The 27108-nt window shown below is 54.9% G+C and overlaps 3 protein-coding genes across 7 annotated transcripts in view; 2 read left to right on the plus strand and 1 right to left on the minus strand.

The window, feature by feature from the left end:
• SLC38A10 (solute carrier family 38 member 10) overlaps positions 1-11361 on the plus strand; it is a 47027-nt gene extending 35666 nt beyond the window's left edge. For both annotated transcript variants that reach the window (XM_050921039.1, XM_050921040.1), the window contains 5 exons: positions 1538-1708; positions 2042-2503; positions 3080-3202; positions 7580-7759; positions 7905-11361. In XM_050921039.1, coding sequence (XP_050776996.1) covers positions 1538-1708; positions 2042-2503; positions 3080-3202; positions 7580-7759; positions 7905-9145 — 2177 coding nt within the window. In that variant the 3' untranslated portion in view covers positions 9146-11361. The remainder of the gene's footprint in view (positions 1-1537; positions 1709-2041; positions 2504-3079; positions 3203-7579; positions 7760-7904) is intronic.
• A 1050-nt stretch (positions 11362-12411) lies between these two features.
• NDUFAF8 (NADH:ubiquinone oxidoreductase complex assembly factor 8) lies at positions 12412-14298 on the minus strand. Its single transcript, XM_050921045.1, has 3 exons — positions 14053-14298; positions 13190-13300; positions 12412-12674 (listed from the first exon to the last, which is right to left on the minus strand). The coding sequence occupies exons 1-3, from the start codon at positions 14281-14283 to the stop codon at positions 12654-12656; spliced, it is 363 nt and encodes a 120-aa protein (XP_050777002.1). The 5' UTR covers positions 14284-14298; the 3' UTR covers positions 12412-12653.
• A 192-nt stretch (positions 14299-14490) lies between these two features.
• Positions 14491-25270, plus strand: TEPSIN (TEPSIN adaptor related protein complex 4 accessory protein). Of its 4 annotated transcripts, none has more exons than XM_050921043.1 (13): positions 14491-14614; positions 15859-15931; positions 16628-16719; positions 18002-18095; positions 18433-18500; positions 18676-18754; positions 19803-19874; positions 20846-21046; positions 21595-21769; positions 22423-22524; positions 22933-23011; positions 23511-23645; positions 24218-25270. In XM_050921043.1, exons 2-13 carry the CDS (start codon positions 15871-15873, stop codon positions 24827-24829), a joined length of 1770 nt encoding a protein of 589 aa, XP_050777000.1. In that variant the 5' UTR covers positions 14491-14614; positions 15859-15870; the 3' UTR covers positions 24830-25270. The 4 variants fall into 4 exon arrangements, with proteins under 4 accessions (XP_050777000.1, XP_050776998.1, XP_050777001.1 ...); XM_050921041.1 differs by having other exon boundaries at positions 14580-14689; XM_050921044.1 differs by lacking the exon at positions 14491-14614 and adding an exon at positions 14668-14689 and having other exon boundaries at positions 16580-16719.
• Positions 25271-27108: the final 1838 nt, after the last annotated feature.

A 27108-nucleotide genomic window follows, 5' to 3' on the forward strand; every position in this document is an offset into this window, starting at 1 on the left:
GGGAAAGGGGCAGCTCGCGTGAATCAGTTTTCTCTGCCGGGCGGGGGTGGGGGGTGCAAAGAGGGGAGAGCACATCTCCCCGTCGCCCATGCCTCGCAGCCACACTCCACTGGGAGAAAAACTTGCCTGCCACTCGGCATCTTTCCATTGGCTTCACTGGGTAGTGACTCTGGCTCTCCATCTTCCCAGGGAAGGGGAGCAAGGCTGTGGATGCAGGCTGCGTGACCTGCAGTGTCCACCATTGCTTCAGGCCCCTTTTCTTCCTGTGATATTTACTTAACCAAAGCAACCTTGAAAACCACCCAGACTGGAATTAGTTTCCCAACCTTGCGCAGTGCTCTCGGGCAAAGATTCCAAGTCTGTCAGCTGTTCCAGCCGGGCTTTCCACATGGGCCTGGATCTTGTACTGTTCCGTCTATTTCACAACTTGCATAAGACCCGCACAGCTGAAATTGTGGCAGTCTCTCTTTCCCATGAATTCATCTGGTAACAAACGGCACCAGCTCCAGGGAGGGGGAGGAGAACATTGAAAAAAGTTTATAGCATTGATTCCCCAAAGGAAATTTGAGGGAGGGGTGGAGAAGTGTGTTTTTCTGATAGAGAAAGTAAATATTTCCGAGTTCATTGGACAGAAAATGCTCTGTGTGATTTCATCTCCCAAAAGCTGGAAAACAATCTGATTCCCTCCTCTGTTTTTCCTCTGAAGTCGAGGTTCTCAAACATTTCCATAGTGTGGGCTGCCGCTGAGAGCGGCTTATGGGCGGCACCTACATTCCCATTTCATAGATTAAGGCCAGAGGGGACCATTTGAACATCTGGCCTGATTTCTTGTACAACACAGGCCAGAGAATTCCACCCAGTAACCTCGCTATTGATCCCAGTAACTTGGGTTTGATTATAGCAGATCTTTCAAAAGGGCATCCAGCCTTCCAGACAAGGCATGAAGGGACGAAGAGTTTGCTGCTCTCCTTGGAAGTTTGTTCCAATGGTTCATCACCCGCATGGTTAAAATTTTGTGCCCAATCTATGATCCCCCTCCCACTCGGTTGCATTGCATCCCCGTGCCAGTTATAGCAATTGCTCTTGTGAAGAAGTAAATTAGGAAACTAGTTGATGTGCCTTTCCTGTCCGGAGTGTAGCCTCGCAGCTGGGAAAGAGGCTCTCCGCAGAGCCCCCGCCCGTGCTGGCCCGGGAGCCGGCGCTCTGAGAGATTGAAGGAGCTCAGCATCTTTGTGGTGGCAGAAACCAGCGCAAGATCAATGCTGCCATCTGGTGGTAGTTCATGGCAGCAGGCAGCTTTCGTCCCAGTAAGCTGTGTTGTCCTGTTGTTCTGTATCTTGATAACAAAAGAGTGATGGTTAGTAAAGAAAACTAAGCACTAACAATTGACTGAGGAGCTCAAAATTGCCTCCTAGACCTGTGTCACTCAGCTGGAGAAACAGGATTACAGCTGATAAAAGAATTGCCCTGATTCCTTTTATAGATTGACAGTGCAGCCACGTGCGACCTCATTCAATTAATTGTGCCATGCTTACAGTCCAGGATCCGGCTGTGGAAGGGGCGGAGGACAGCCGTGAGAAACCGAAGCTGCCGAACGAGAAGGAAGAGATGGAACAGCCACAGATCAAGGTGCCCCTGGACGTGCCCAAGAGAGACGAAGCGAAGGCCAAACAGCAGGAGGAAGTGCAGCTCGACCGGCCTGACCAAGGTATCCCAGAGATGGGGTTGTGGGGATGGGGAGAGGGCGGGAGCTTAGAGGTGCAACTTGACATACTTGGAAGGGGTGGTTTGCAGTATTATTGCAGATAATTCATGATTCCATCCCCGTCCAGGCCGATTCCCTCCCTGGCCCAGCGCGGCAGCTCCTGGGGCTCACTGGATATGCTTGCGTGTGGCTAGGCAGCAAGGACTGCTCACTGGAAGGGGTGACACATATCAGGGCAGGAGAGTACACACGGGTATGCCATGGGTCTGCTGGGTGGAGTTTCCCCAAATCCCACCAGAGGGGCCCATTGACCTTCTCCCCTCCCCTTCTCCCCAGGGATTGCTTTACCTGTGGGAGAAGCCCATCGCCATGAGCCACCTGTCCCACATGACGCAGTTGTCGTCGATGAGGGGCAGGACCGTGAAGAATCTGAAGAGAACAAGCCTCCGCCTGAAGAAGCCAATGCAAATCGGCTCAAGCCGGCCCTGGAGAAGGCTGCACAGCTAGATCCCAAGAGAGAGGAGCCCAACCTAGAACCAGGAAAGGAAGATGGGGCCCAGAGAGAGTTTGACAGGCCCCTCGAGGACCTGCAGAATGCCCCGGAGGTGCGACGAGATGGCCGACCGCTGTACAAAGATCTGGAGCCCGGCAAACGGGTGGTTGAGCCAAGGTCACTGGCTGTTCTGCCTGGGGGTGAAAAGAGAGTTGAGGCCGCAGGTGGAAGGGAGAATGCAAATCTCCAGCAGCCTGGGAACGTTGCGGAGGCTGTGAAGTCCATAGAGAAGGAAATTGACCCTGGTAAGTCATCTCCTGCGTCTCTCATCTGAGCAAATCCTCCTCTTGTCTAGGCTAGGGGAAGGCAGCAATAGGTTACTCCTCCCTACGTTCCAGTGTTCCCTTCTAATTTCACCAGATTAGCATGTGAATATGCACAGCCCCTTCAGCAGCTGTTGGGGGAAACAAGGAATCTGGTGTCTTTGACAGCTACTACAATATCTGTCAAACAATTGTTTGCTAGCCTACTAAATGTCAGGTGCCGTGCTGTTGTTATGTGTCTCACAACGCACTGGGGACGTGGAGTTGGGAGATCTTGACAGGTAACACATTGCTAAGTGCCCATCTAAAAGCTAGCTAGGACGGTTCTTGCATTTTAATTGGCTAAGGTAGTTAGCATTGGCTCTCTGCCAGGAGTCTATAAGATTGTTAAATATTTTTTTTATTACTTCCCTTGCAGTTGTCAGGTTGAATATAAACTGCGTTGGCGGGAGGCGGGCGGGGGGAGGCGGGACAGAGTGTGGAGCTGCTTTTAGAGAACATTTGCCCCTTCTTCCTTTCCAACCAAAGAGATGGGTTGGTCGGTCTGTCTGTCCGCAGGTGAGAAGCAGGAGCTGCTCCCGCCGGCCAGGCTGGATCCAGCACAGGCGCAGCAATTGGAGCAGAGAGAGATCCGAAATGCCGAGGACAAGCCGCAGGAGAACGCCGACAGCAAGCTGGAGGGTGAGTCTCCCCTTACGCCGGGTGCATGAAGTGGGGTGTAGCCACCCCACAGCTGCCAATCCCCTGGGAGCCTGCTGCACCGTTAGGTGAGAATGTACAGCCCAGACGGTTTGGTCGCGGTAGTTGGGATCATGTAACTTTAGGCTGGTGGGTCCTTTTGGCTTTTTGCTGCCTGCCGTTACATGCATGCTCCCTCTGCTCTGGCACTGCACCCTGATCCCGGCCAGGTGCAGAGGGGAGGCGCTGCAGAGCGAGCCTGTCCCACACTCCCACTCCTGTCCTGTGGGGCTGGGCCCAGCTCCCTGCTCTGGGTTGTGACCTGGCCCAGCCCTGCGACTCATCTGGAACTCCACTGTGTACCACTGATGGGTTGGGACCCACGGCTTGGGAAAACACGGCTATAAGCTAGTGCTTAGCGGCTGTCTCGAAGGGGTAAATATTCCAGGAGAGGATGGCTCGTTTCAAAGCAAAACTTCTGCCAGCCCTGCTGGTGCTGTGACCCATGCTGGACTGTAGACCTGGTGCTCTCTCCCCTTCCCCCCCCAAGCTTAGAGTACAGAGCGAGGCCCCAGGGTGAACAAGAGCAAAGCCAGAATAAAAGCCCCATGGGAAATGGCAATGTGAACTCTGCTCTGAGGAGTTCCACATCCTGCGACGGATCCTGTTCCCGCCTGCGGGCTGCATGCTAGCTCATGAGACACGGGTAGGTCGGTGAGGTTCAGCTTCTCCAAGAGAGTAGTGGCCTCCAGAATACCCAGCCGCTCTTCCCACCGCTGCAAGGGTTTGGAGCCCACGGCTTCTTAGCCAGCACAGTCGGGTACCTCCAAAGGCACATCCTCCTGTCACAGGCAGACAGACCCACACCAGTCTGCTCAGGCCAGCAGGGGCTCAGGTGGATTTGCACCCAGGCCGCTGTGGCCACACTACTATTGTTAGTGGGCTAGCATGTGTCCGGCTACCTGCACAGGGGAGCACGCTGTCCGGCTACCTGCACAGGGGAGCACGCTGCCAGCTGCAGTGTAGACAGATGCCGGAACGTTCCTAGCTTCTGCCAGTCTGGGATGGCAAAATCCAAGACTCGGACGCAGGCTCGTCTCTGGTGGCAGGTCACCGCGGCTAGTGCCCAGTTGCTCACCATGGTGGACTTGAGAGAGACTGACTGAACCCCAGCAGCCCCCGTGTAACCTGGGCCCAGCAGATCACACCTGTGGCACTGGAACAGGCCAGGTTCCGTAACAGCCCAAGAGAAGGTTAGCTGCAGGCCCCGTGAATTGCTGGAACACGCTAGGCTACATCCAGGGAATCTCCGTTGTGGGAACAGATCCTGCGTACCCTGCTTCCTGCAGCTCTGGATGAGGTGACACCGAACGTGCCATATCCTGAGAGGCTGCATGTACGCAGTGCATGTGCGGGACACGAGCTTAGGTGGCTGTTTCTGCGGAATCTGTAGAATCTAGCATTCATCTGGCCCTCGTCTGGCCATTTCATGAAGGTGCTTTCCCCATATCCTGCCACTAACGGTTATTTGATGCTTTTGACTTGTTCGTTTGCGTTAAAGAAAAGAGAAATCACGGTTTTCCTAATCTGTTTCTCTTCCTTATGCATCTCAATGGGCCTGAAACAGCTGAGATTAAAAAGCTAGTAGCAGGTATGAACCTCAAGGAATGACCATATTGAATTGTAAGGAGGATTTAAAATTCCAGGATCTAAGTGCTAATGAAAGAGTAGCATGCATGGCTTCTGCTCTTGTGATGCATTGCGTGAGCGTGTGTGTTACCCTTCACACCAGCAGAGACAGCACCAGGCCTATAAGGCTTAAGTGGGGGGCTTTAATGGCACGTAAGAGGGTGTGTGGGAGTTGTCCTGTTCCTCTGTACAGAGCTGAATTCCCCCCCTACAGAAATGGGAAAATGCTGGTGTCACAGCCAGGGCCCACAATCCTCCTGTACGGCTGCCCCTTACTGACGGTAACTTCTCTCTGGCCTTCTTCCCCAGCTCCTGAACTGTGGCCCCTCGGGATGCCCAAGTCCTCTGTGGTTTTTTGTTAAATTGCTTACAATCTTTTTTATCAGAGGTATTTTAAAGCCCCCCAAAGCGAGTCAGGGTCTGAGACGTTTCCCTCCACTCTCATTCAGATCAGTGGGAGGGTGACAGGGTAGCAGCCCAGCAGGTTTTGGGTGTGTGAATAGGTTGAGAGAGGAGTTACTTGAGCTTTTAAAAATCTCTATGAAAACCAGTTTGATTTGTCTTGAAACTGTCTCCTTCAGCATTGCTACCCAAGGCTAACCATGCAGGCCCCAGAAAGTGAGAGTAGAAAGGACTCCTGTTTGCCCTGCCGAGCTATGAGCGGAAAGGAAACAGACATGGGGGGAAGGAAGCTGCACTCTTCCAGTGACTTCACTTCCCCCGCCCATAATGGGGCTTTTGGACATGGGAATATAAGGGGAAATTCCACAGTTGCCTCTTGTTTCATAGCATTCTGCTGTGCACCGAAAACATTCCCCTTTATTCACCTTGTGGGTTATTAGCAGGACAACTTCCCTTTTTAATTAAAATGTCATTTTACAGGCTGTTAATCTTTGCCATTAATTCCTTTGGGCGCAAATTTCTGGAAACTCCCAGAGAGTTTTGGAGAAATGCCACTAGGCGTGTCGGGGAAAGCACAGGACAGGTTTGCACTGTACAGTATATGCAGTAGGTGCATTTCCTAAGAAGAAAGATGTTGTAACGTCTCCCTACAGACAGGATGTCTGCATGGTTTGCACACTGCATGTAGCTTGCACCGTTCCTGGCTCAAATCAAGTCCGTGTTGCTAGGCCCTGACTTCTGAGCACTAAACTAACTCGTAAATTCAAACAGAAACTGTGTGTTCTCCAGAGCGTCCCCCAGAGTTTGTCTGTGCAGAGCTAGTGAGCAGGGTTTTCGTCATGGTTTAATGTACAGTCTTATGATCCCTTATTGCTGCGTCCTCTACTAGCATGTTTGTGAGCATCGGTTCACTGCACCTAGGTCACTTCAGATTTCATTGGCTGAAAAGTACTGCAGTTCAGACTGGCAGTCTATTCCCCCTACCCTCTCCTGCCCTCTACGCAAAGCTGTAAATTGGCTCACACAAACTTTAACCCCATGACAGTTAAACCTGAGCACACAGCCCCTGGGTTGTGCCGTGTGTTAGTCTGCTGGTGTTCAGCTGCAACCCAGGTCTGGGGCGGTGGTGTTGGGTTTTCGGACCCTATGCCTGCTATTAGACATCACTCACTTGATCAGGATAAAAGCACAGTGGAGGGGGGTGGGGTGTCAGGTCTGGGGAAAGGAGAGGGGCGTTTTCTCAGCCCTACCTCCAGCCAGCCCTTGCCCATTGGAGAGGCTAGAATCGGATGCTGCTCACTGGGGGCTGTGCAGATATTCCACGTCTGGATGTGAATGCTCTGGTAGGCTCTCTGGGCTGGGCTCCCTCTCGGCAGGGTTCAGATGAGCTGCTGGACTCCTGGGCACTGGCTTCTGCTCAGCAGAAGCTCCAGAATGATACCTCTTTGCTCAGTGGTAGCTAGGAGTAAATGGTCTAGGTCCACTAAAATGGCTGAATTCTCTCCAGGGGTCAGCGCCTGAACTGCACTGTTACACCCCTGCAGAGGTAACTGCAGACCCTGCCAGCAGTCAGAGCTGCCTAGCCATCCCCCTTTGGGATTAGAGGGGGGTTCCAAAAAGCAAGTCCTCTTGTTTTGAATCTGGTTAGCCGTTGACTCTCCCTTGCTTCAGAGACCTCTCCCCTTCCAGGATAAATACAAGGGCACTGGTCAGGCTTACTGAGCCTCTGCCTTTTGTGTGAAAAGCAGCCTCCAAACATTGCCCCTTGTAGCTTCTGCCACTGTCTTCTCTGGGGTGCAGGTTAGCTGCAGGGCCCTTGGCTTTCCTTTTGAGGAAGCTGTATGTGGAAGGGGAAGAGGGGTGAGCAGACAGATAACCCCCTGCACACACTTATTTGCATCTGGCTGCTGTGAGCTTTCAGCTCTCTTGTCTAGTGGAGGATCTGCGCTGCTGATAGAGGGCTGTATTGCGATGCCCTTGCTCCCCCGATGGCAGTGGGACTGTCCGAGGAGTAGGGTATCCCAGGCTGGCTATGGCCAGGAAGTATTCCAGCAGACACGGTGGGTCACAGATATGGAAGAGGGTCTCGTATGGCCCATGGAGAAGGATAGCGATTGAAACGAATCGTTACTTGGTTAGACTGTGTGCAAGTGTTATTCTGGGAGGGAGAAGCACGTACCCACCGCTCCCTCTCCTCCCAATAACCACACTCAGCTGTTCTGCTGCTCCCAGCAAGCTTCATTTGCGTCTTTTCCCCCATGTTTTTTTTTTTTTTTTTTTTAACATTAGAAGCTGGGAAGGCGAAGGCACTTGATCACGCCGTCCTGCTGCAAGTGATTAAAGAACAACAGGTGCAGCAAAAGCAGCTACTGGACCAGCAGGCGAAACTGCTCGCTGTGATTGAAGAGCAGCATAAGGAAATGCACCAGCAGAGGCAGGAGGAAGGCGGTGATGAGAAGCCAAAGCAAGGTAAGGATGTGGCTAGAAAACACCTGCCACTCTCTGGGGTTGGCACATAGGTAGGTCTGAAGAACATGCAGGTGCACGGTGGAGAAGGGAAAACCGCTGCTGGGCAGACACTCAAAAAGAACTTTCATTTATTTTTCTGCAACAGAAACACCACAGGAGGCTGATCTGCCTCTTGCAAAGAGCAAAGAGGAAGAGGGCCGAGATGTTAAAGCAGATGTTGCTGCAAAGCACCTTCCTAAGGAGATCTTGGAGCCTCCTCAGCCAGGGCCTGGCAATCAGCCTGTTGACTTAGCGGAGCAACACCGAAGGAATGTAGATGATCTGGAAGAGGCTGTGCACAGACCTAGAATGAAGTTTCCTGTTCAAGTCAGTGTAGCTGGGCCTAAAATTCCTGACGCTCTTCCTAAGGGTGGGAAGGTCCCACAACACAAGGCGAACAAAGTTGTTAAAAACTCTCTAGAGAACTTAGGGGATCCGCTTCATAGCGATAATTCACGACAAGCCAATGACATAGGACATGCAGTCCAGGCAGCAGGAAGCCATCCAGAGAAGCCTGCAGCAAAGGAATTGGGTGGAGGGCATGAAGGCAAAGCTGTAGGAGATAGCCAAGAGAAGAAGGGTGCCCTGGAAGCTGGAGAGGTGGTGGCAGGAGCAGTCGCTGACATCCAGAGAGAGCTGCCAAGGGCTGTCAAAGGTCAGAAGGTAGCAGGGAAGGGTCCAGAACGAGTCTTTGGTGTGGACTCTAAAACCAAACCAGCAAATAAAGAGGAGCCCGAAGATCTGGAACTTCCATTGGACTCTTCAAATAAACTGCAAGTAGCAGAGAACGTGCAGCATAAACAGGAACATCTGAGACCGGGAAATGACGACCAGGCTGATGGGGCTGGCAGCAAGCAGCAGCAGGCTTCCCAGGTTAATCAGGCTGGCAAAGTGGAGGCTAAGAAAGAAGATTTCCAGGGAAAGACAGGGAATGTGGAGCAGGATCCTCAGGGAAGCCACTTGAACAAGCAAAAAGTGCTGGATGAAAAACTTCCCAAAGATCCTGCTGAGAAGGATGCCTTTGAGAATGACATTGCCTTAAAGCGTGAGAAGGGAGCAGCCCTCCTTGCGGATCAGAAACCAGACCCAGAGAATGTCAAACCAAACCGGGACCTGAAACTGCAGGCTGACTTGGACCTTCGGAGGAGGAGACGGGACCTGCCGCCTCGCCTGGAGGAGGAGACAGAGGCGAGCGAAGGCGTCATCATTGGTCTCAACCCTCTTCCAGATGTGAAAGTGAACGACCTCCGCAGCGCCCTGGAGACAAGATTAAACCAGGCAGCAGAAGGAGCCCAGCAGGTGGTTCACAGTCGGCAGATAAAACAAATGACAGAAGAGGAGGTGTGATGAGACCCAGCCTTGCTCTATTGGTGGTGAAGTCGTTATCGCTCCTAATGTCTGCGGTATTCAACGTTTGGCTTAGCAAGCGACCATTTGGACTCCAGCTGCATACACAACTGCTGACAGTCTAACCAAGCAGCACTTCACTTGGACTGGGCCTGAACAGTCCTTGGGCTGATTCTGACCTCAGACTACTGTCTCCATGGAACTGGGGGCCGCCATGGCCCATCCATTTACTTTGATGTTAACGTCCTGCCCGTGTTTGTCATTGGGGTGACTGGAGAGTCAGTGACCCAGAAAGAGAAGCTCCGACTGGCCTCTGGCTTTCGAAGGTCCTCCCCATTCCCAAAGGATCTGTGCTGTTTGGTTCATGTTGAATTGCCTTGTCCGTCCTGCCCCAATTTCCCCACTCAGTATCGAGGCACGTCCCCAGGTTGCTCAAACCGTCTCCTTGCAAATGTTTCTCCAATAAGTGCAGTGAGTTGCTTAGTCCAACTTACCTGGGCCTCGAGAGGGGGAGCTTGCCACGGCTCCACTTCTCCTGGAATGCTGCGATCCGCACTGGAAATACGTCCGCTAGGACTGGGTTAGCCAATTGCTGGGGTACGTTTTTCTCAATGGGGAGCCGTTCCGTCAGCTTTACGTGTGTTGGGTTGAAGTTTGTGCTCGGAATATCAGTGTAGTTAATGTCAGATGCTGCCTTAAACAAGCACAACGGCTACTGTTGTGCTGCTCCTTCCTCCCAGGGATCATTCAGTTGGCCGCACACTAGCAATAATGAAGAGCTTCACCTTTTTCTCTTCCTTGGCTGTTACGTTTCAAATTGTGCTTTTAATGGGAGTATTCCTGCCCAAAGTGCATTACGGGGCTTGTGCTGGGAACTGCAGCTTCCCTTCTTCCCCTCTCAGAACGGCTTGAAATTTGCAGCAAGAAGTAGCAGATATCAGGGAATGAAACCGTATGATGTAAAGGGACAGTGTCATAGAGGGTTGGCTCAGAATCGTACCTACCTCTCTTCTCCCTTTGCAGAGTTCATGTAATGTTTGGTATAGTTGTATCCCCCAGAGCAATTCTTCAGCATGTGATTAAATCCATTGAGGTCAGTAATCAAGACACTTGGGTAACGTATACATGAGCGGAGGAAGGAACCTAAGAGAATTGGTTTGTTTCAGGAGTCCAAGTAGTGGGGATCAGTAGTAAATTTTAAAGTATGGTAAATGAGAGACCTTGATTGCCAAATGTAAGAAAAAACTCCCCCAGCATTCACTAGAATGATTGACATTCACCCTACCAGGAGCCTGTAGCCCTCAGCAGTGTTGGGTTTTGTCTGGCTTTTTAAACTGGAGTCCTTTGGTTAACCCAGCCTCATCTAGTTCATATCAGATCAACCTCCTGGAGGCAGGACCTATGTAACTGTTGTGATGGGGGCTGGAGAGAGAGGCACTGAGGGCGATGACTCTGCCTTCAGACTAGAGAACTCTGAGCTCCTAGAAGGGAAGAACAGTATTGGGACTCGTCTGTAAAGTCAGCCAATTATTGAAGTGCTTAAATGTCTGTGGCAGCTTACGTTGTCAGGAGGGGCGTTCGCATGCATCCCGGAGTGGCTGTTGTAGACGGGATTGCCATAGCCGGAGTCCCCCATGACCCTGTCTCAAAGCACAGTTAACCCATATCTGGGACTCTTGTAATGTCTGCTCTGGGGCAGGAGGCCTTAGAATGGCCTCTGTGTGATTGTCAGCGTTTGTGAAGGTCACACACATGCTCTCAGTGCAGCAGTCTCCTCTGCTAGTGGCCAAATCTAAAGTCTGCCCCCTCCTGCAAGAACTAGCCCTTTAAAGCTATAAGGGAGCTCTGGGTGCGGGAACTAAATACTCCCTGTGCACCCCCCTTCAGCCCAGCTTGCACCTAATGTGTGTACAGGGATCTCCCCTGGCCCCTGTCAGCTTTGTGTTGCGATGCTGCCTGGCACGGGGAGCACGGTTCCTCGTACACCATGTGAGCAGCAGTTTAGAGTGACCACATGCTGCTGCTGCTCTCAAAGGGACCAAAGATAATTCTGACATTCCCCAGCACCTGGAATTGGCTAGTGTTGTGAATGAGACGTTCCCAGCTGGACAAACGCAGGGAACTTCTCACTTCTCCATGCTAGGACCAGCTTGCAGTGTTCAGGGAAAGGCTGAGGAGTGGTCACGCCAGACAAATCAATAAAATAAGTTAAAGCATTTTGATCTGAACTCTTCTTGCTGTAACAAGCACTGTTAAGCTGCTCTCGGCCATTGGGGGGCGGTTCCTGCTGTCCAGGATGGGACGGGAGTGATGCAAGTGAAGCCCTAAACGTATCCTTAAGGAAACTCTGCTCATTCTGCATCCCCCCTGCCGCTGCTGCAGATAGTGGCTGGAGAAAAGAGCAGTGAGGGAAGGGAGGGTCTCCGTGTACCCCCAAATGGGAGATTTCATGAAATGCCATTTTGATTGTTTAGCTTCAGGGGGAGGCAGTGTAAAGTGGAGTGCGCATGCCCCAAGCAGTGCCAAGGATCATACCTGCTCTTATCCGAGTGCTTTTCATTAGCTAGCACCTTCCTACCCTCTACCAAGCTGCAGCTTGGATTTACTCATCCTCGTACCAAACATTCCTCCCTAGCCCTATGGTTAACCCTCTAAACTTAACCAGTGTCCTTGCACTACTGTGAGAACCCTGGCAGCTTTGAGGTTAACATGAGCCGCTGGGATGAGGATCTCTGCCAACGGCTTAGGCAGAGCTCAGACATGGTCTGTAACCTTGGCCCATTTCTTCCCTCTTCTTAGCAGTTTCAGTGCTTAGGTTTCAAAGCTGCAGTCTGAAAGCCTGTATTCACATGGGAAGTGGAGGTTTAACAGCAAGGTTCCCAGTTGCAGTGGGGCAGTTCTTTAGCGTACCATGGCTTTAGCTGAACTTAAGCATGAGTCATAATATGGGCAGAGATAATGAAATCCTGTGAGCTAAAGCAGAACCCTCTCTCAAGTGACCTACTCTGCATTTCTGCTCACTCTAGCAGTTCCTAGGACCCTGTGGGAAGGGGAGATGGAATCCTAAATTCTCAGGAAAGCCACATGACAAATGCTAGCTCTATAACAATAGGGCCATCCCAGAGCAGGCTAAATGTACTGCAGCAAACAAAGGGAGTGTAGCCACTCATTAGAATAGAAGCTTAGTTTTAGTGCAGTTTTTGCTACCCGTTCCAGACTGCCTAGTTAAACTGTAGAATAAAGAGTAGGTCTTAAAACACTGACCTGGATTTTGGAGTTTTATTTAAAAAGTTTCCAAACATTTATTACCATACATTGTTTGAAACAGCTGGGGGAGGAGGTTGCATGAAATAGAACTGAGTGTTCCATTTTTAGGCTCCCATTTCCTTCTGATTTAATTATAGATTATGCAAATTCTTCTGTCCTGGAACTATCTGATTACAGCTGGACAGACACCAGTCAGGACTGTAAATCTAGATTCCAGTCCCCTGCATTGTTACCAATGCCTTCACTTCATTGTCGTCTTTGCCTGTAAAAAGAAGTGAGTCAGATAAGCTAGGAGGAAGAGGATTGGTGTTTTCTGATTACAACATACAGCTCCTGCTTTGTTGTGAAGACTTTGCCAGATAAGATCACCATGGAGGGGAAAACAGCCCCAGTCTACCTCTGTACTTGTACTGTCCCATTGTGTCAGAGTGGTTCAAACATTTGCTCATTCTCACAACTTCCTTGTGCTTTAGGGGCACTGTTATCCTGCAGCACAGACTGGAACTTACTGAGTCACAGCTGAAAATTAACAGGTTCTTATCCCCAGTCCAGTGCCTTAACCACTAGACTATCACTATATTGGTCATTTCTGGTGTATTAGACCTTAGATGCCCAGGGCATGAGTCGTAGGTTTGAGAATTACTTTCCTGGACACACGTTTTGCCTATGGCACTGCACCAAAGGGAGTCTAAGCACAATAGCCCTGAACTCTCCGGGCCAGTCCCCCTTCAAGGACCATCCACAAGTCTGTGTGTACAGTTGTTCCCTGCAACATACTGCCTGTGTGAAGCACTGCTTCAGGGCCTCAAACTCCTTCCTGCACACATCCTTCCGCAGCTCGGCATGGTCCTTTGTCGTCGCAGCTACACACCTGCCGTAGGCCGCTGCCTAAAATCACACGGAGCCATAGAAACATTCACACCCCGCCTTGTTCTCGCTGTGTCACCGACCCCAAGGGTTAGAAAAGGCCGAGTCAGGCACCTGCCCTGCCCAGCAGAACCTAGACAGGGCAAGAGGAGGGGGCAGCCCAGGGGCTCCTGTCACCAGTCGCTCCCCCCGCAGCTGTGCCCCCCCCTGCCAGCCCAGGGCTCCCGCCCCCAGTCGCTCGCCCCACCCCAGCCCCGGGGCTCCCGCCCCCAGTTGCTCCCTCCCCTCCTGCCCCCGGTCGCCCCCCCCCAGCCCGGGGCTCCCCCCCAGTCGCTCCCCGCCCCGGGGCTCCCGCCCCCAGTCGATCCCCGCCCCCCAGCCCGGGGCTCCCCCCCCCAGTCGCTCCCCGCCCCCCAGCCCGGGGCTCCCCCCCAGTCGCTCCCCGCCCCGGGGCTCCCGCCCCCAGCCCGGGGCTCCCCCCCCCAGTCGCTCCCCGCCCCCCAGCCCGGGGCTCCCGCCCCAGTCGCTCCCCAGCCCGGGGCTCCCCCCAGTCGCTCCCCGCCCCGGGACTCCCGCCCCCAGGCCCCCAGCCCGGGGCTCCCCCCAGTCGCTCCCCGCCCCGGGACTCCGGGCCCCCCCCCAGTCGCTCCCCAGCCCGGCGGCGGGACGGGCCGGCCCGGCTCTCCCGGGCCCGAGCTGCTCCCAGCGGCCCGCACTGGCTGGGGAGACCCCAGCTCCCCGCGCTGCACACGCGCCCGCCGGCCCGGCCCGACCTGGTCCCGACATCCCGCCAGCAGCTCGGGGAAGCGCCGCAGCCGCTCCCGGGCTCGCAGCCAGACCCCCTGGCCTGCCATCGCCGGCTCCCTACTCGCTGGGCGCCGCCATGCTGGGCCGGGCTCTGATAGGCTCTTTTCGCTGCTCGTCAAACCTTCCAGCACGCCCCTACTGGGTCCGGCTAACGACTTCCCACTGATGTCCTCTGAGAGGTGCAGCTTCCTGTCCATCAGAGCGCTCTAGGCTTTAGATTGGTTCCAACTAAACACCGCCCATCACGACCTCTCACGGCCCTGCCCTACCCAGACGAGGCTTTGGATTGGTTACGAATAACGCCCACCTCCTTTGTTCCTTCTGATTGGTCCCTAATCCGACAAGGGAGCTTCTGATTGGAGGAGCTGCCGGTTATTTACTGCCCTTCTCTCGTGCCTGCGCAGGTGGCGTCAGTCGCTCCCCTTTGGCCCCGCCCTCCCCCGGTGCTGATTGGTTAAGCGGAGAGGACGTCGCGCTCTAATTGGCGGGCAGGGGTTCCGGCGGGCGAGAAGACGAGGCCGGGTTCAGGTGGGGCAGCGAGGGACGTGCGGGGAGAGACTCATGGCGGCGCCGCTGAGGGACCGGTTGGGCTTCCTGAGCCGGGTACGGGGCCGCGCCGGCCGGGGGCTGTCGCTGTCCGTCCCGCCGGGGACGACGGGGCTGGGGCCGGGCCGGGCCGGGGAGGAATCGCGCGGGGGGTTCCTGAGCGGCGATGTCACCACGCTCGCGTGACGTCACTGCCGCCTCGGTGACGTCATTGCCACAATGCAGTTCTGTGACGTCACCACACCCCCAGCTCAGTGTTCTCACTACCCCTGCTGTCGCGTGGCGCTGACCCTGCCCCGCCCCCCCAGGCTTGGGCTGTCCCAGGGTGCCCTGGAGGGGAGACATGTGGGATCGCCGTGCCGGCTCCACCATCGCACCGTGAGGAGCCTGGGTCGTTACAGGCCTTCGCTCTCCAGGCCGGGGGCGGTTAAACGCCTTCTCCCTAGGCCTGGTGTCTCCAGGGGCTGGCTGATATTCCACACGGACAAATTCAGGATCCCGCCTGATATGGGAGGACAAAGGGGTGTGCTGTGTCCTCCTGGGCTTTCCCTGTGTGGCCAGGCGCTGAGTGTGGGAAATCGCTATGATCCAGGGCTCTCGTGACCCCACCTGGTGGTGCTGGGACAAGAGGGGACCTGTCCAGACTTTGCCTATCCGAGAGATTGTGCTGGCAACTTGCCTGGACCTACAGTAACGAGCCTCCAGTGGAGCAGAAGGCAGCTGCTTTCACCCCAGGGTGGGAGCTTGGAGGTGACCAGGCCCAGCATGTGATGCTCCCTCTGAATCTGAGTGGCAGAGCCTGGTACCTGGAGTCTCTGTGGAGCCAGGCTTTGACCACGTTTCTCTAGGGCTTCACGTTTCTTAGGGTGCGGTGTACCATGTCCTTCCCAAACCGGCTAGCCTAGCTTCCCTAGGAGGCAGCTAATGATGGCAACAGAGAGCTGAGGGAGTTGCTTGTCCTCAGGACTGTGATGTGAGGGGCGTGGAGATTCTCTTATGTCTTGGTGGATCGTGGACAGTGCCTTCAGCACATGGACAGCGCGCATTGGAGTTGTGGGCCTGTCTGGGATGGGACAGGAGCAGATGTTCTGTTCCTGCTGATATCTCATGCGCCTGGGGACAGCATTAACAGTTAGGGTGAGATGTCGAAAGGGGGCTTGGTGGCTCCCTGGGATGGGTCCGGCCCTCTACCCCTGACTGGACAGCATTGGCTTGGTCTCTTTCAGCTGCCCTCTCTGATGAAAGGCACCTCGGATGATGACGTCCCATGCCCTGGGTACCTGTTTGAGGAAATTGCAAGTATCCTTTATTCCCAGTGTAAGGCTGGAAATCCAGCGTTGGAGCTGTGCGTGAGAGAGGCACAATAAGAGACTGTTGCAAGTTTCAAGGCCAGGGTCAGTTATTTCCGTTGCCTGGGTAATAGTTACTAAAAGCAGGGATCACTAGTGCTTTGGAATCGCACTCCATGGTGAGAGCGTGGATTAGTGGTTAGAGTAGGGGGAGGGGGCAGTTTGGTGATCTGGGTGCTCTTCCCTGCTCTGATACTCCACCTCCCTGTGCCTCAGTTCTCCTCAGGAGAGAAATCAGGCCTGACTCTCTTTCTGGGATACTGGGAGACGGACGGATGTGTGCAGAGTGCTCTGAGATCTTTGGGTGCAAGGAGTAGAGAATGTAGAGGGACTGTTCTGTTGTGAATCTCTGCTGGGGGAGCCAGGTTCAGCAGGCTTAAGACCCTGGTATTTTGGGGGGTAGAGGGGGACTATGCAGTGGGGTGAGGGGGGCAGGGCTTCAGTGGGACAGAGGTGGGAGGGGAGACCCGCTGCTCTTTGCTTAGTTGTGATGAAGCTGCATTAACAGTGATCAAGGAGTGGGAATGGCTCAGGGACTGGCAGGATCCTTTGACCCTTGGAGTCCTCGGCCTTTAACCTGACATCGGTTACTCATTAGTAGTACGACTGGAGTGAGCGTCACTTCTCTAACACTGCACCCTCCCAGAGATCTCCCACGACTCCCCAGGGAGCAGTCAGTGCCTCCTGGAGCACCTCCTGAACCGACTGCAGAATAACTCCTGTCACGTCAAGCTGAAGGTAACTGAACAGCTGAGCACTGCCAGGGAGAGCGCAGCACCAGGGGCTGTTCTTAGGGTGCAGGTGGGAGGGAGGCGAGAGCTCAGGGGTGCCAGGACCTACATAAGAATGGCCACACTGGGTCAGACCAAAGGCCCATCTAGCCCAATGTCTTGTCTGCTGACAGTGGGCAGCCAGGTGCCCCAGAGGGAATGAACAGAACAGGCAATCCCAAGTGAGCCATCTCCTGTCACTCATTCCCAGCTCCTGTCACTCAATTCCTAGCCATTGGTAGACCTGTCCTCCATGAACTTATCTAGTTCTTTTGTGAAGCTTGTTATAGTCTTGGCCTTCACAACATCCTCTGGCAAAGAGTTCCACAGACTGACTGTGCGTTGTGTGAAAAAATACTTCCTTTTGTTTGTTTTAAACCTACTGCCTGTTAATTTCATTTGGTGACCCCTAGTTCGTGTGTTTTGAGAGGTAAATAAAACGTCCTTATTCACTTTCTCCACACCAGTCATGATTTTATAAACCTCTGTCATATCATCTCTTTTCCAAGCTTAAAAGTTCCAGTCTTATTAATCTCTCCTCATACAGAAGCCGTTCCATACCCTTAACCATTTTTTTTGCCCTGTTCTGAACCTTTTCCAAGTCCAATAGATCTTTTTCGAGATGGGGCGACCACATCTGCCCGCAGTATTCAAGGTGTGGGCGTACCAGGGATTTATACAGAGGCAATATGATATTTTCTGTCTTGTTATCTATCCCTTTCTTAATGATTCCCAACATTCTGTTTGCTTTTTTGACTGTCACTGCACATTGACTGGATGTTTCCACAATGATTCCAAGATCTTTTTGAGTGGTAACAGCTAATTTAGACCCCATCATTTTATATGTATAGTTGGGATTATGTTTTCCAAGGTGCATTACTTTGCATTTATCAACATTGAATTTCATCTGCTCAGGTCTGGGAATCTCCCTCACATCCTCAGCCTTGAAGACCCATGCAAAGAATTCATTTAGTTTCTCCGCAATGGCCTGGGACCTGAATGTTCCCAGGAAAGGTGGGGCTGAGGCTGGGGCAGGTGCCACCACCCCCATGGTGTGAATGGGGAGGGGTTGGCATCAAGGCATACCTAGCGAAGTCTTTGCAGTGGGTCCCCGCCCTGGCAGAGTCTGGATCTGGTGCTTTCCATCGATCCCCGAACAGTTCTGGTCTGGTGAAGCAGGCATACGAGTGAGTCCCCAGGTGTCTGATTCTGGTGTCCCAGATTCTGCTCAGCCTCTCCTGTGTCTCCAGGTGCTGAAGATTCTGCTGTACATGTGCACACATGGCTCTTTGCAGTTCCTTCAGCAGCTGAAAAGGAATTCCGCCTTCATCCAGGAAGCAGCAGGTAACAGGGCACCTGGGCAGCCCTGGGCCTGGGCTGGGGTCAGTGCCGTTACCAGGAGAGAGACCAGCTGAGGGCAGCGCTGTTCCAGCCTCACGCTAACTGGGGAAAGCACTGCGGAGGGAAAGCCCCCCAGCCCCAAATCCCGCTGATGCTCTTGCTTTCCCTGCCACCGGCTGTGAGCTTTCTGCAGCCTTCGGGGGGCTCAGGTGGGGAGCTGCAGGAGGGGGGATGGTATTGCCGGGCAATGTGATGACTGCCTGGCACACCCCTCTAGCTGTGCCCATTAGACCTTATACAGCTGTACTAACCCAGCCCTTCCTCACCCTCTGCCTTCTAGTGTTCGCAGGGCCGCCAGATCCCCTGCACGGCAACAGCTTGTACCAGAAGGTCCGAGCAGCAGCACAGGTGAGTGACACTCTGCCCCGCCCAGGGGACTGACCCTGGGGAGAGGACTCTGCATGGGCCAGAGGAGTTCAGGGCACCCTCCTGCCCCTGCTCCAAGCACTGGTCTGGGATTTGCTGAGCCGGCCGGGGGCCCAGTGCCTTCTCCCAGCTGTGACGGTCCGTTCTTTCCCTGCAGGATTTGGCTAGTGCTTTATTTTTGGATACCTTGTCGCCCCCGCCCTCTGCTCAGCCCTCCAGGCCACTTCCCCCAACAGGTAAGCACCAGCACCCTGGTGTGAATACTCCCTCCACCCTCCTCCCGCTCACAACACTGCTGGGAGGTGCTGAGCTGGCAGCCCTAGAGACAGGTACTGGGGGGCAAGAGGCTGATGGCAGCGCCTTACCCCAGGACAGGTGCAGCTCAGACAGTAGCAGGGCAAGCTCCCCCTCAACCCATGCTGCTTGTCAATGAGGGGAGTCCTGGGAAGGGGCGTTCAGGCCCAGGGGCAGTTCACTGCTTACACTGGCTCGTCCTGTAACGACCCAGCATTGCTTTCATGCCAGATCCTCCTGGAAATCCCACTTGCTAAGGGAGCTGGGGAATGGTCCCTGCCCCTGCTGGCCACATCCTCCCAGCTGGTGGAGCCGCTGCGGCCCCATGGCCCCAGTTGTTAAGTGCGTGGCCTCTGCAGCCCACCCACCAAGGGAGCCTGGGGTGGGAACTCAGGCAGTGCCTCTCGCATGGCAGGACGAATGCATCCTTATTGGAGGCTGTGGAGGTGCTGGCAGAACAGGGAAAGCAACGGCCCTTGCAGCTCCTGTCGGGTGGGTGCCATGGGGCTGGGCAGTGACTCACGTCAAACAGAGGGTCAGGAAATGGGGTGGGGGCTGCAAGGGGCTTTAGGTGCCCAACTGTCATGGAGAGTCAGTGGGAGTTGGCACCAGGCTCCCTTCGGCCCCTTGGAAAATCCGACCCCTAAAGGTCACCGAAGCAAGGAGCCCTGCAGCCTCCAGCCAGGCTGTGTTCCTGCGGGTAGGGCTCTGGGCTGCGCTTGCCAGCTCCCCAGCACTACTAGCATTTCCCCAGCAGGGGGCAGCACCCACAGCTAACCTAGTGGTTAGGGCTGTGTCTGGTCCTCAGGCTGAGTTTGGTTTAGCTGCAGTTGCTTCCTGGCCCAGTGCCCCCTGCAGAACTGGGGTTGGCTGTGTCCAGCCCTCGGGCAGCGGGATGGGTGACGTGAGTACAGAAATGGGCAAGGGGGGCACAGCATGGGCAGGGGACCCTGGATCTCTCTGAAATGTGCTCTGTGCCTCTGGTCGTAGGAATGGGCTGCAAGCCTGGCCCCTGCAGCTCCTTGCAAGGCTTTGGCTTCACGAGCGAGAGAAGCGGCTCCCGTAAGTGCCGTCCCCAGGGCCCGGCTCCGCGCCGCCCCCTCTGCCACGTTGCCAGATCTCAGGGGTTTATCCCGAGGCTCCCAACGAGGGTGACCAGATGTCCCGATATTTGGGGCTTTCTTATATAGGCTCCTATTACCCCCCACCCCGTCCTGATGTTTCACAGTTGCTGTCTGGTCACCCTACTCCCAACAGATGGTGCTTTTCTTGCATCCTCAGCTCCTGGGGGCCCGGGGTCAGAGCCGTTTAAAACAGGAAACCAGTTTTTAGCCCTGGTCATGGCAGAGAAGATTTCGAGACCCCGACCCGATGCCCCCGCGTGCTCAAAAACCGGGGGCAAAGAGCAAGAACCCCACCTTTCTGATGCGAATATAAAGCTCCAAGTTATCCAGCCCAGCTGGGGATTTCAGGGGCCTGGCTCGTGGCTTTTGAATGCTCCCGGTTGGCAGTGCTGATGTGCTGCTAACAGGCCTGGGCTGACGTGCCATTGGCCCAAAGCTCAACCAGCAGCAGCGTGAGCTTCCCTGGGCCCAGCCCCTGCCATTGTCCCTGAGCCCCAACCCAGGGGCCCAGGCTGGGGCTGAAAGGGCACTTCAGTCTCCCTGGCCCATTCACTGCTTGGCGTCCCCACTGAGGTGCCTGTGAGGTGCCCAGCTCGTGCATTGCTCCAAAGCATGCAGGGCTGTTCTAGGCAGCTCCCTATGGAAGTAGCTGTGGGTGTGTTTCAGGAGCTCGGGGCAGGCAGGGGCGGGCTGGATTCAGAGACCACTTCTTGCCAGTGAGCAGGCAGGGTTGCTGGACTGGAAGCTCAGGCCTCCTTGAAGCTGGCAGAGACCCGTCTGCCAGCCCAACGCCCCTACAGTCCCTGGGGGCAGGGTGCCCTGAGGGCGGGTGGCAGTGCTGTCCTCGGAACGGGGGGGGCTGAGCCCTGCACAGAGACTTACACCCCGGCCTTTCCTGTGCTTGCCCAGCTTCCGCCAGCGAGGCCCTGCTCGCCACCATACAGAAAGCAGCCGAGGCGGTCGCCAGCGCTGTGCTGCCCAGCCCAGAGTTCCCCCCTCCCTGCCCCAGGGAGCTACAGGATGATGCCTACCAGCCCGTGACGGCGCCTTCTCCTGGCAAAAGCTGTGTGGTGCCTCAGAAGCCCCCTGCTGCAGCCCACAGCATGCGAGGTAGGTGTGTGGAGCTGCGGCGAAGGAAAGCAGCTCCCACAGACAGCTATGGCGCATAATCGCCCCGATGAATTAGGGCTCCTGACGCCACGGCCGGGAGGGGAAGGTTGGTCCTACTCTAAAGATGGACACATTAGCTTCTGTGATGGAGCTGGGAACAGAACCCCAGAGTCCAGGCACCCAGTTCCCAGCTCTCACTGCTGGATGATGCTCCTCCAAGCAGTGGTGCTAATGCCTAATGTTCGTTAGCCATTTTGCCCCCCACCCCCGGGCTCACCGCATGCTCGGCAAATCCTAGGAATCGCCACACACCGCACTGAAATGCAGCCATCTCTGGGGTGAAACACAGCTGCCATTTAGCAGCACGTAACACTGCTCCACGGTCCAGGCCTGGAACAGAAGAAGAACCCTGGTTCGTATGGAGCACTCAGCGTTTCCTGTACGGTGCAGGTGGAGGCTGGGTCGTGGCAGAGCTGTCTGTCAGTCCCTGAAGCAGGCAGGAAGCTCTGGCTCTGGGTGACTCTCTCTTGCTGTTGCTTCTCCTGCAGTGAGTCACCAACCTGGGCAGGCAGGAGGTGGCTGGGAAGAGATGGACAGTGGGCACAGCTCCCAGAACTCCTCGCAGGAGAACGGGGAGCTGAGCAGGACCTCCGACTCCTACAGCAAATCAGGCAGCGACAGCCCCTCGGGGGCCAGCAGGGAGCTGGGGAACGTAACTGAGAGGTGAGCCAGAGGGCCCGGGGATGGGGCTGGAGAGGGCCTGTGGCCGGGGCCAGGGTGGAGGGAGAAGGAAGGGCTCTGAGCTTGTGGCAGGAGTGCAGCAGGGGTTAAAACCGTTGGGCTCCCCCTTCTCCAGTATCCCTGCAAGTCCCTTAATGCGCATGGTCTCCTCTCTTGCCAGGCCCTGTTAATTCATGTCCCCTCGGGGTGCTGGGTCTCCATTTCCCCCCTAGTTTTTCAGCCGCCCGGCTCCGTGCACTGGAAGTGGGAGCAGTCAGGCAGATGATGGGGGTTCATCCAGCCTGAGCTGCTTCACGCTGTGGGGCCAGTGCCCAGGGGCCCCTTCGCCCCCATGGGTGGGCGGAGCAAGGTGGTGGCACTTGGAGCTATTGAGGGCTGCAGCTGCCTGTGTGCTGGGGCTGGTGGGAGGTGGCCAGGGTCAGTGACTTGCCCCAGTTGGGTTGGAACGCAGGAGTGCCAAGCACCCAGGCCTGTGCCCAGCTGCACCCCGCTCTCTCTGTGCCCTGCTGAGGGGTGGAGTCTTTGAGCTGGCAGGGAAGCTGCTCACTGCCCCTCCGAATTGGGGAGCGGGGCCGGGAGCATGTCCTCCCTTGCAGGATAGAGGTAACGGGCTGGTGTCTCCTCCCCACTGGCAGGGTGGAGGGCGACTGCCTGCAGGAGCTGAGCCTGGTGAGCGCGCTGACCAGGGGCTCCAAGGTCTTCCTGACACGGGAGGAGGCCCAGCACTTCATCAAAGAGTAAGAGTCCACCGCGTCCTCTCCTGGGCTGGGAGGAGGCTGCATTTCCCACCCCTGCCAGGGTGCCGGAGGGGGCTAGGGTGGGTGTTCTCCAAAGCCCTCTTGGTCGCACAATGTCCCCTGGGTCCCCTGCCCCTTCCTGGGCTGGCTGATGGGCAGAGCCTGCCCTCCCTCTGGATCTGGCTGCAAAGCAGAGCGGGGAGCCAGGAGTGTAGCCAGGGTGCTGCCCCACACCATTCACCCTGGAGGGCTCAGCCAGCGACCCCTGAGGTGATGGGGCAGGAAAGTCCCTGGGGGGCAGGTCATGGGGCTGCTCCCTGCTTCTCTGAGAGGCTGAGGATCCCTGCGCGAGCCTGGGAAGCTGCATCCTGCTTGCTGCCGTGACCACACGCTGCCCACTCTCCCCAGGTGCGGACTGCTGAACTGTGAGGTGGTGCTGGAGCTGCTGAGCCGGACGCTGCAGGACCCCAGCCAGCTCATCTGCATGGTGGGTGCACGGAGGAGACGCTGCCTCCACTGCAGCTCCTACAGGCACAGGGAGACAGCCGATTGGATGGGGCCCACTGAGCAGCCCGAGAAGCCTCAGGAGTGTGGAGGGCTCCCCGGCTGCCCCATGGGAGGAGGTGGCTCAGGAAACAAGCCCGTCTGGGTCGTACTGGGATCTAGTGTGGGTCAGCAGTAGCTGTGAGCTGGTTCATGCCCTCGTCTGCCTGCACTGCTGGGCTGCAGCCCAGTCCCTAGTGGGGAAGGGCTCCCACGGCGAAAGCTCCAGCACCCCTTGCCCCATGGATGGACTCTGAGTGACTGGGCCCTGGAGCTGGTCCTGCCTGGGCTGGGGAAACTTGCTCTGCCGCTGATGTTGGGCCCTGGGTAATCAGGGAGCCCCATCTCCCTGGGCTGGGGCTGTGGGGTCAGACGAGCTGCCTGCAGCTGCAGTATCAGCATAGGTCCTGTCTTCTGATCCTGCTCTCTTTTGTCCTTGCCAGAGGTCCATGTGTGCCATATCTTCCCTCCTGTGCTCCGACCTGCTGGCCCACGAGCAGATCTCTGTGATTACCCGGCCACACCTGCAGCAGCTCAGCCAAAGAAGCCCCGGTCCCGTGGCCAACAAAGCAACAAAGGTGATTCCTGTGTCTCACTTACACCCCAGCACAGCCTGCGAGCCTGAGGGACTGGCTCTGTGCTGCCGGGCCAGACCCAGCAACTTCCTCCCTCCCTCCCTCCCCTGGAGCAGGGAGCACCAGAGGATGCAGGGTCATTCCCCCTGCCACCTTACTGGGCTGAACTTTGCTCCTAGAGGAGATAACATGCTTCAGGGCATCAGCTGGTGGCTGCACAGGTCAGGAAGGAAGGAATGTTCCCTCCTTTCCAATGAAATATTGCACAATTGTTCAGGTATGTTATGGGTGGTGAGCCCCCTGCAAAGCATCAGGTATTAAATCCTGCCAGGCAGGATACCAGCTTGATCTACTGTGCATGGCACACCCCATGCTCCTCCAGCACTCTCCATGCTAGTAGCCGGCAATGGAGGGGGCAGCATAAAAGGGCTCCCCAAAATCCCATCCAGCCCCCCTGGGGAGCAGGCTGGCAGGGGCCAGCCTCTGAAGGCTGCCCCCTTGTGAAGGGGTCAGTGGTAGGGCAGGCCCGCTGTGCTGCACTGACTCCTTGCTCTGTTCCTCCCTTTCCGTGCCAGCTCCTGAGGCAGTTTGAGGCTTTGTGCAGGAGCTGCCCGTCTCCCAAGAGATCAGAGCCAGACATGGATCCCTCTGCTCTTGCCGGGGGCTCCCCCCAACACACGTGTGACTTGCTGATGGACCTCATGCCTCTGGCAGGAGATACCGTGCTCAAGCCTGTGAGCTTAGCCCCTTTCCTCTCGGAGACATGTAAAGCCCCAGCATTCGATGCGCATCCTGTGGCCGTGCCCGCCCCTGCGGGAGAGCAGAGCACAGAAGGGGAGACCTGTGAGCCATTTGGGGATGTTGCACCAGGCTGTCGGTGCCAGCAGGAGGTGGAGTGCAGACTAATGGGGCCTGAGGCCCGGCTGGATGCTGCCCGGATCGATTCCGGGCGTGCACAGACGTTGAATGGCAGGCAGGGGGCAGCTGTACCCCCTCAGAGCCTCTCCCTGTTCGCTGGCATGGAGCTGGTGGCCCTTCCAGGCACAGCAGTAGCCAACTCTGGTGGGGAGGGATGTGCCTCTTGTGTTCCACAGACACTGCCCTGCACTGGGACTGCCAGCACCAATGCTCACGGGGACTCCGAGGGCAGCAGGGAACCTTCTGCATTCTCCTTCCTCAACATGTAGCAGCTGGGGCTGCAGGACGCTGAGGGACTGGGGTCTTGCTCACTGCGTGTCGATTTCAGACCATCACTACAGCTGCTCACTCCAAAGCGAGGCCTCCCCATTCCTTGTGGGTGCTGCCAAGTCCACGTCCTGCAGAAAGGGGCTGGCAGTGCCGGTGCTGCTGGGGAGTATCTCACTGGGGCACAATGAGGAAATGGAGTCTCCAGTCACTCCCTTCAGTTTGATCCCTGGAGGTGCCCTCGAAAAATCCATGAGTAACCCTACAATAACAATCCAGCATGATCCTACACGGGGGAGAGGGGGAATGTGCCACGACAGCCAGTTCCAGGCTGCCAAAGGGGGAGGGGGGGCAGGAATGAGAATCCCCTTGACTCTACCCCCACGTTAAGGTTGTGCTACAGGTTTAAGGCTAATCATATGTGCTTGGCTGCTCTGGCCCTGCTTGGGGCCAGAGCAGGAATGCAGAGGCAAGATTAGAAAAGCAAAGGCACAAAATGAACTCAAACTAGCTATGGGAATAAAGGGAAACAAGAAGACTTTTTATCAATACATTAGAAGCAAGAGGAAGACTAAGGACAAGGTAGGCCCACTGCTCAGTGAGGAGGGGGAAACAGTAACGGGAGACTTGGAAATGGTAGAGATGCTTAATGACTTCTTTGTTTCAGTCTTCACTGAGAAGTCTGAAGGAATGTCTAGTATAGTGAATGCTTACGGGAAGAGGGTAGGTTTAGAAGAGAAAATAAGAAAAGAGCAAGTAAAAAATCACTTAGAAAAGTTAGATGCCTGCAAGTCACCAGGGCCTGATGAAATGCATCCTAGAATACTCAAGGAGTTAATAGAAGAGGTATCTGAGCCTCTAGCTATTATCTTTGAGAAATCATGGGAGACGGGGGAGATTCCAGAAGACTGGAAGGGGGCAAATATAGTGCCCATCTATAAAAAGGGAAATAAAAACAACCCAGGAAACTACAGACCAGTTAGTTTAACTTCTGTGCCAGGGAAGATAATGGAGCAGGTAATCAAAGAAATCATCTGCAAACACTTGGAAGGTGGTAAGGTGATAGGGAATAGCCAGCATGGATTTGTAAAGAACAAATCGTGTCAAACTAATCTGATAACGTTCTTTGATAGGATAACGAGCCTTGTGGATAAGGGAGAAGCGGTGGATGTGATATACCTAGACTTTAGTAAGGCATTTGATACAGTCTCGCATGATATTCTTATAGATAAACTAGGAAAGTACAATTTAGATGGGGCTACTATAAGGTGGGTGCATAACTGGCTGGATAACCATACTCAGAGAGTAGTTGTTAATGGCTCCCAATCCTGTTGGAAAGGTATAACAAGTGGGGTTCTGCAGGGGTCTGTTTTGGGACCGGTTCTGTTCAATATCTTCATCAACGATTTAGATGTTGGCATAGAGAGTACGCTTATTAAGTTTGCGGACGATACCAAACTGGGAGGGATTGCAACTGCTTTGGAGGACAGGGTCAAAATTCAAAATGATCTGGACAAATTGGAGAAATGATCTGAGGTAAACAGGATGAAGTTCAATAAAGATAAATGCAAAGTGCTCCACCTGGGAAGGAACAATCAGTTTCACACATACAGAATGGGAAGAGACTGTCTAGGAAGGAGTATGGCAGAAAGAGATCTAGGGGTCATAGTAGACCACAAGCTTAATATGAGTCAACAGTGTGGTACTGTTGCGCAAAAAAAGCAAACATGATTCTGGGATGCATTAACAGGTGTGTTGTAAACAAGACACGAGAAGTCATTCTTCCGCTTTACTCTGCGCTGGTTAGGCCTCAACTGGAGTATTGTGTCCAGTTCTGGGCACCGCATTTCAAGACAGATGTGGAGAAACTGGAGAGGGTCCAGAGAAGAGCAACAAGAATGATTAAAGGTCTTGAGAACATGACCTATGAAGGAAGGCTGAAGGAATTGGGTTTGTTTAGTTTGGAAAAGAGAAGACTGAGAGGGGACATGATAGCAGTTTTCAGGTATCTAAAAGGGTGTCATCAGGAGGAGGGAGAAAACTTGTTCACCTTAGCCTCCAATGATAGAACAAGAAGCAATGGGCTTAAACTGCAGCAAGGGAGATTTAGGTTGGACATTAGGAAAAAGTTCCTGTCAGGGTAGTTAAACACTGGAATAGATTGCCTAGGGAAGTTGTGGAATCTCCATCTCTGGAGATATTTAAGAGTAGGTTAGATAAATGTCTATTAGGGATGGTCTAGACAGTATTTGGTCCTGCCATGAGGGCAGGGGACTGGACT

This window comes from Gopherus flavomarginatus, chromosome 12 (genome assembly GCF_025201925.1).
Source record: "Gopherus flavomarginatus isolate rGopFla2 chromosome 12, rGopFla2.mat.asm, whole genome shotgun sequence".
Lineage (NCBI taxonomy): Eukaryota > Metazoa > Chordata > Testudines > Testudinidae > Gopherus > Gopherus flavomarginatus.

Excerpts from the sequence above, each read along its gene's own strand:
- NDUFAF8 (XM_050921045.1), bottom strand. The coding sequence starts at position 14,283 with ATGGACAGGAAGCTGCACCTCTCAGAGGACATCAGTGGGAAGTCGTTA. Across the intron at positions 13,301-14,052 it reads TGGCGGGATGTCGGGACCAG|GCAGCGGCCTACGGCAGGTG; the intron begins GTCGGGCCGGGC and ends GTGTGATTTTAG. Across the intron at positions 12,675-13,189 it reads AGCAGTGCTTCACACAGGCA|GCAAAGACGACAATGAAGTG; the intron begins GTATGTTGCAGG and ends TTCTTTTTACAG.
- TEPSIN (XM_050921041.1), top strand. The coding sequence starts at position 14,648 with ATGGCGGCGCCGCTGAGGGACCGGTTGGGCTTCCTGAGCCGG. Across the intron at positions 18,501-18,675 it reads AGGTCCGAGCAGCAGCACAG|GATTTGGCTAGTGCTTTATT; the intron begins GTGAGTGACACT and ends CTTTCCCTGCAG. Across the intron at positions 21,770-22,422 it reads CTGGGGAACGTAACTGAGAG|GGTGGAGGGCGACTGCCTGC; the intron begins GTGAGCCAGAGG and ends CCCCACTGGCAG.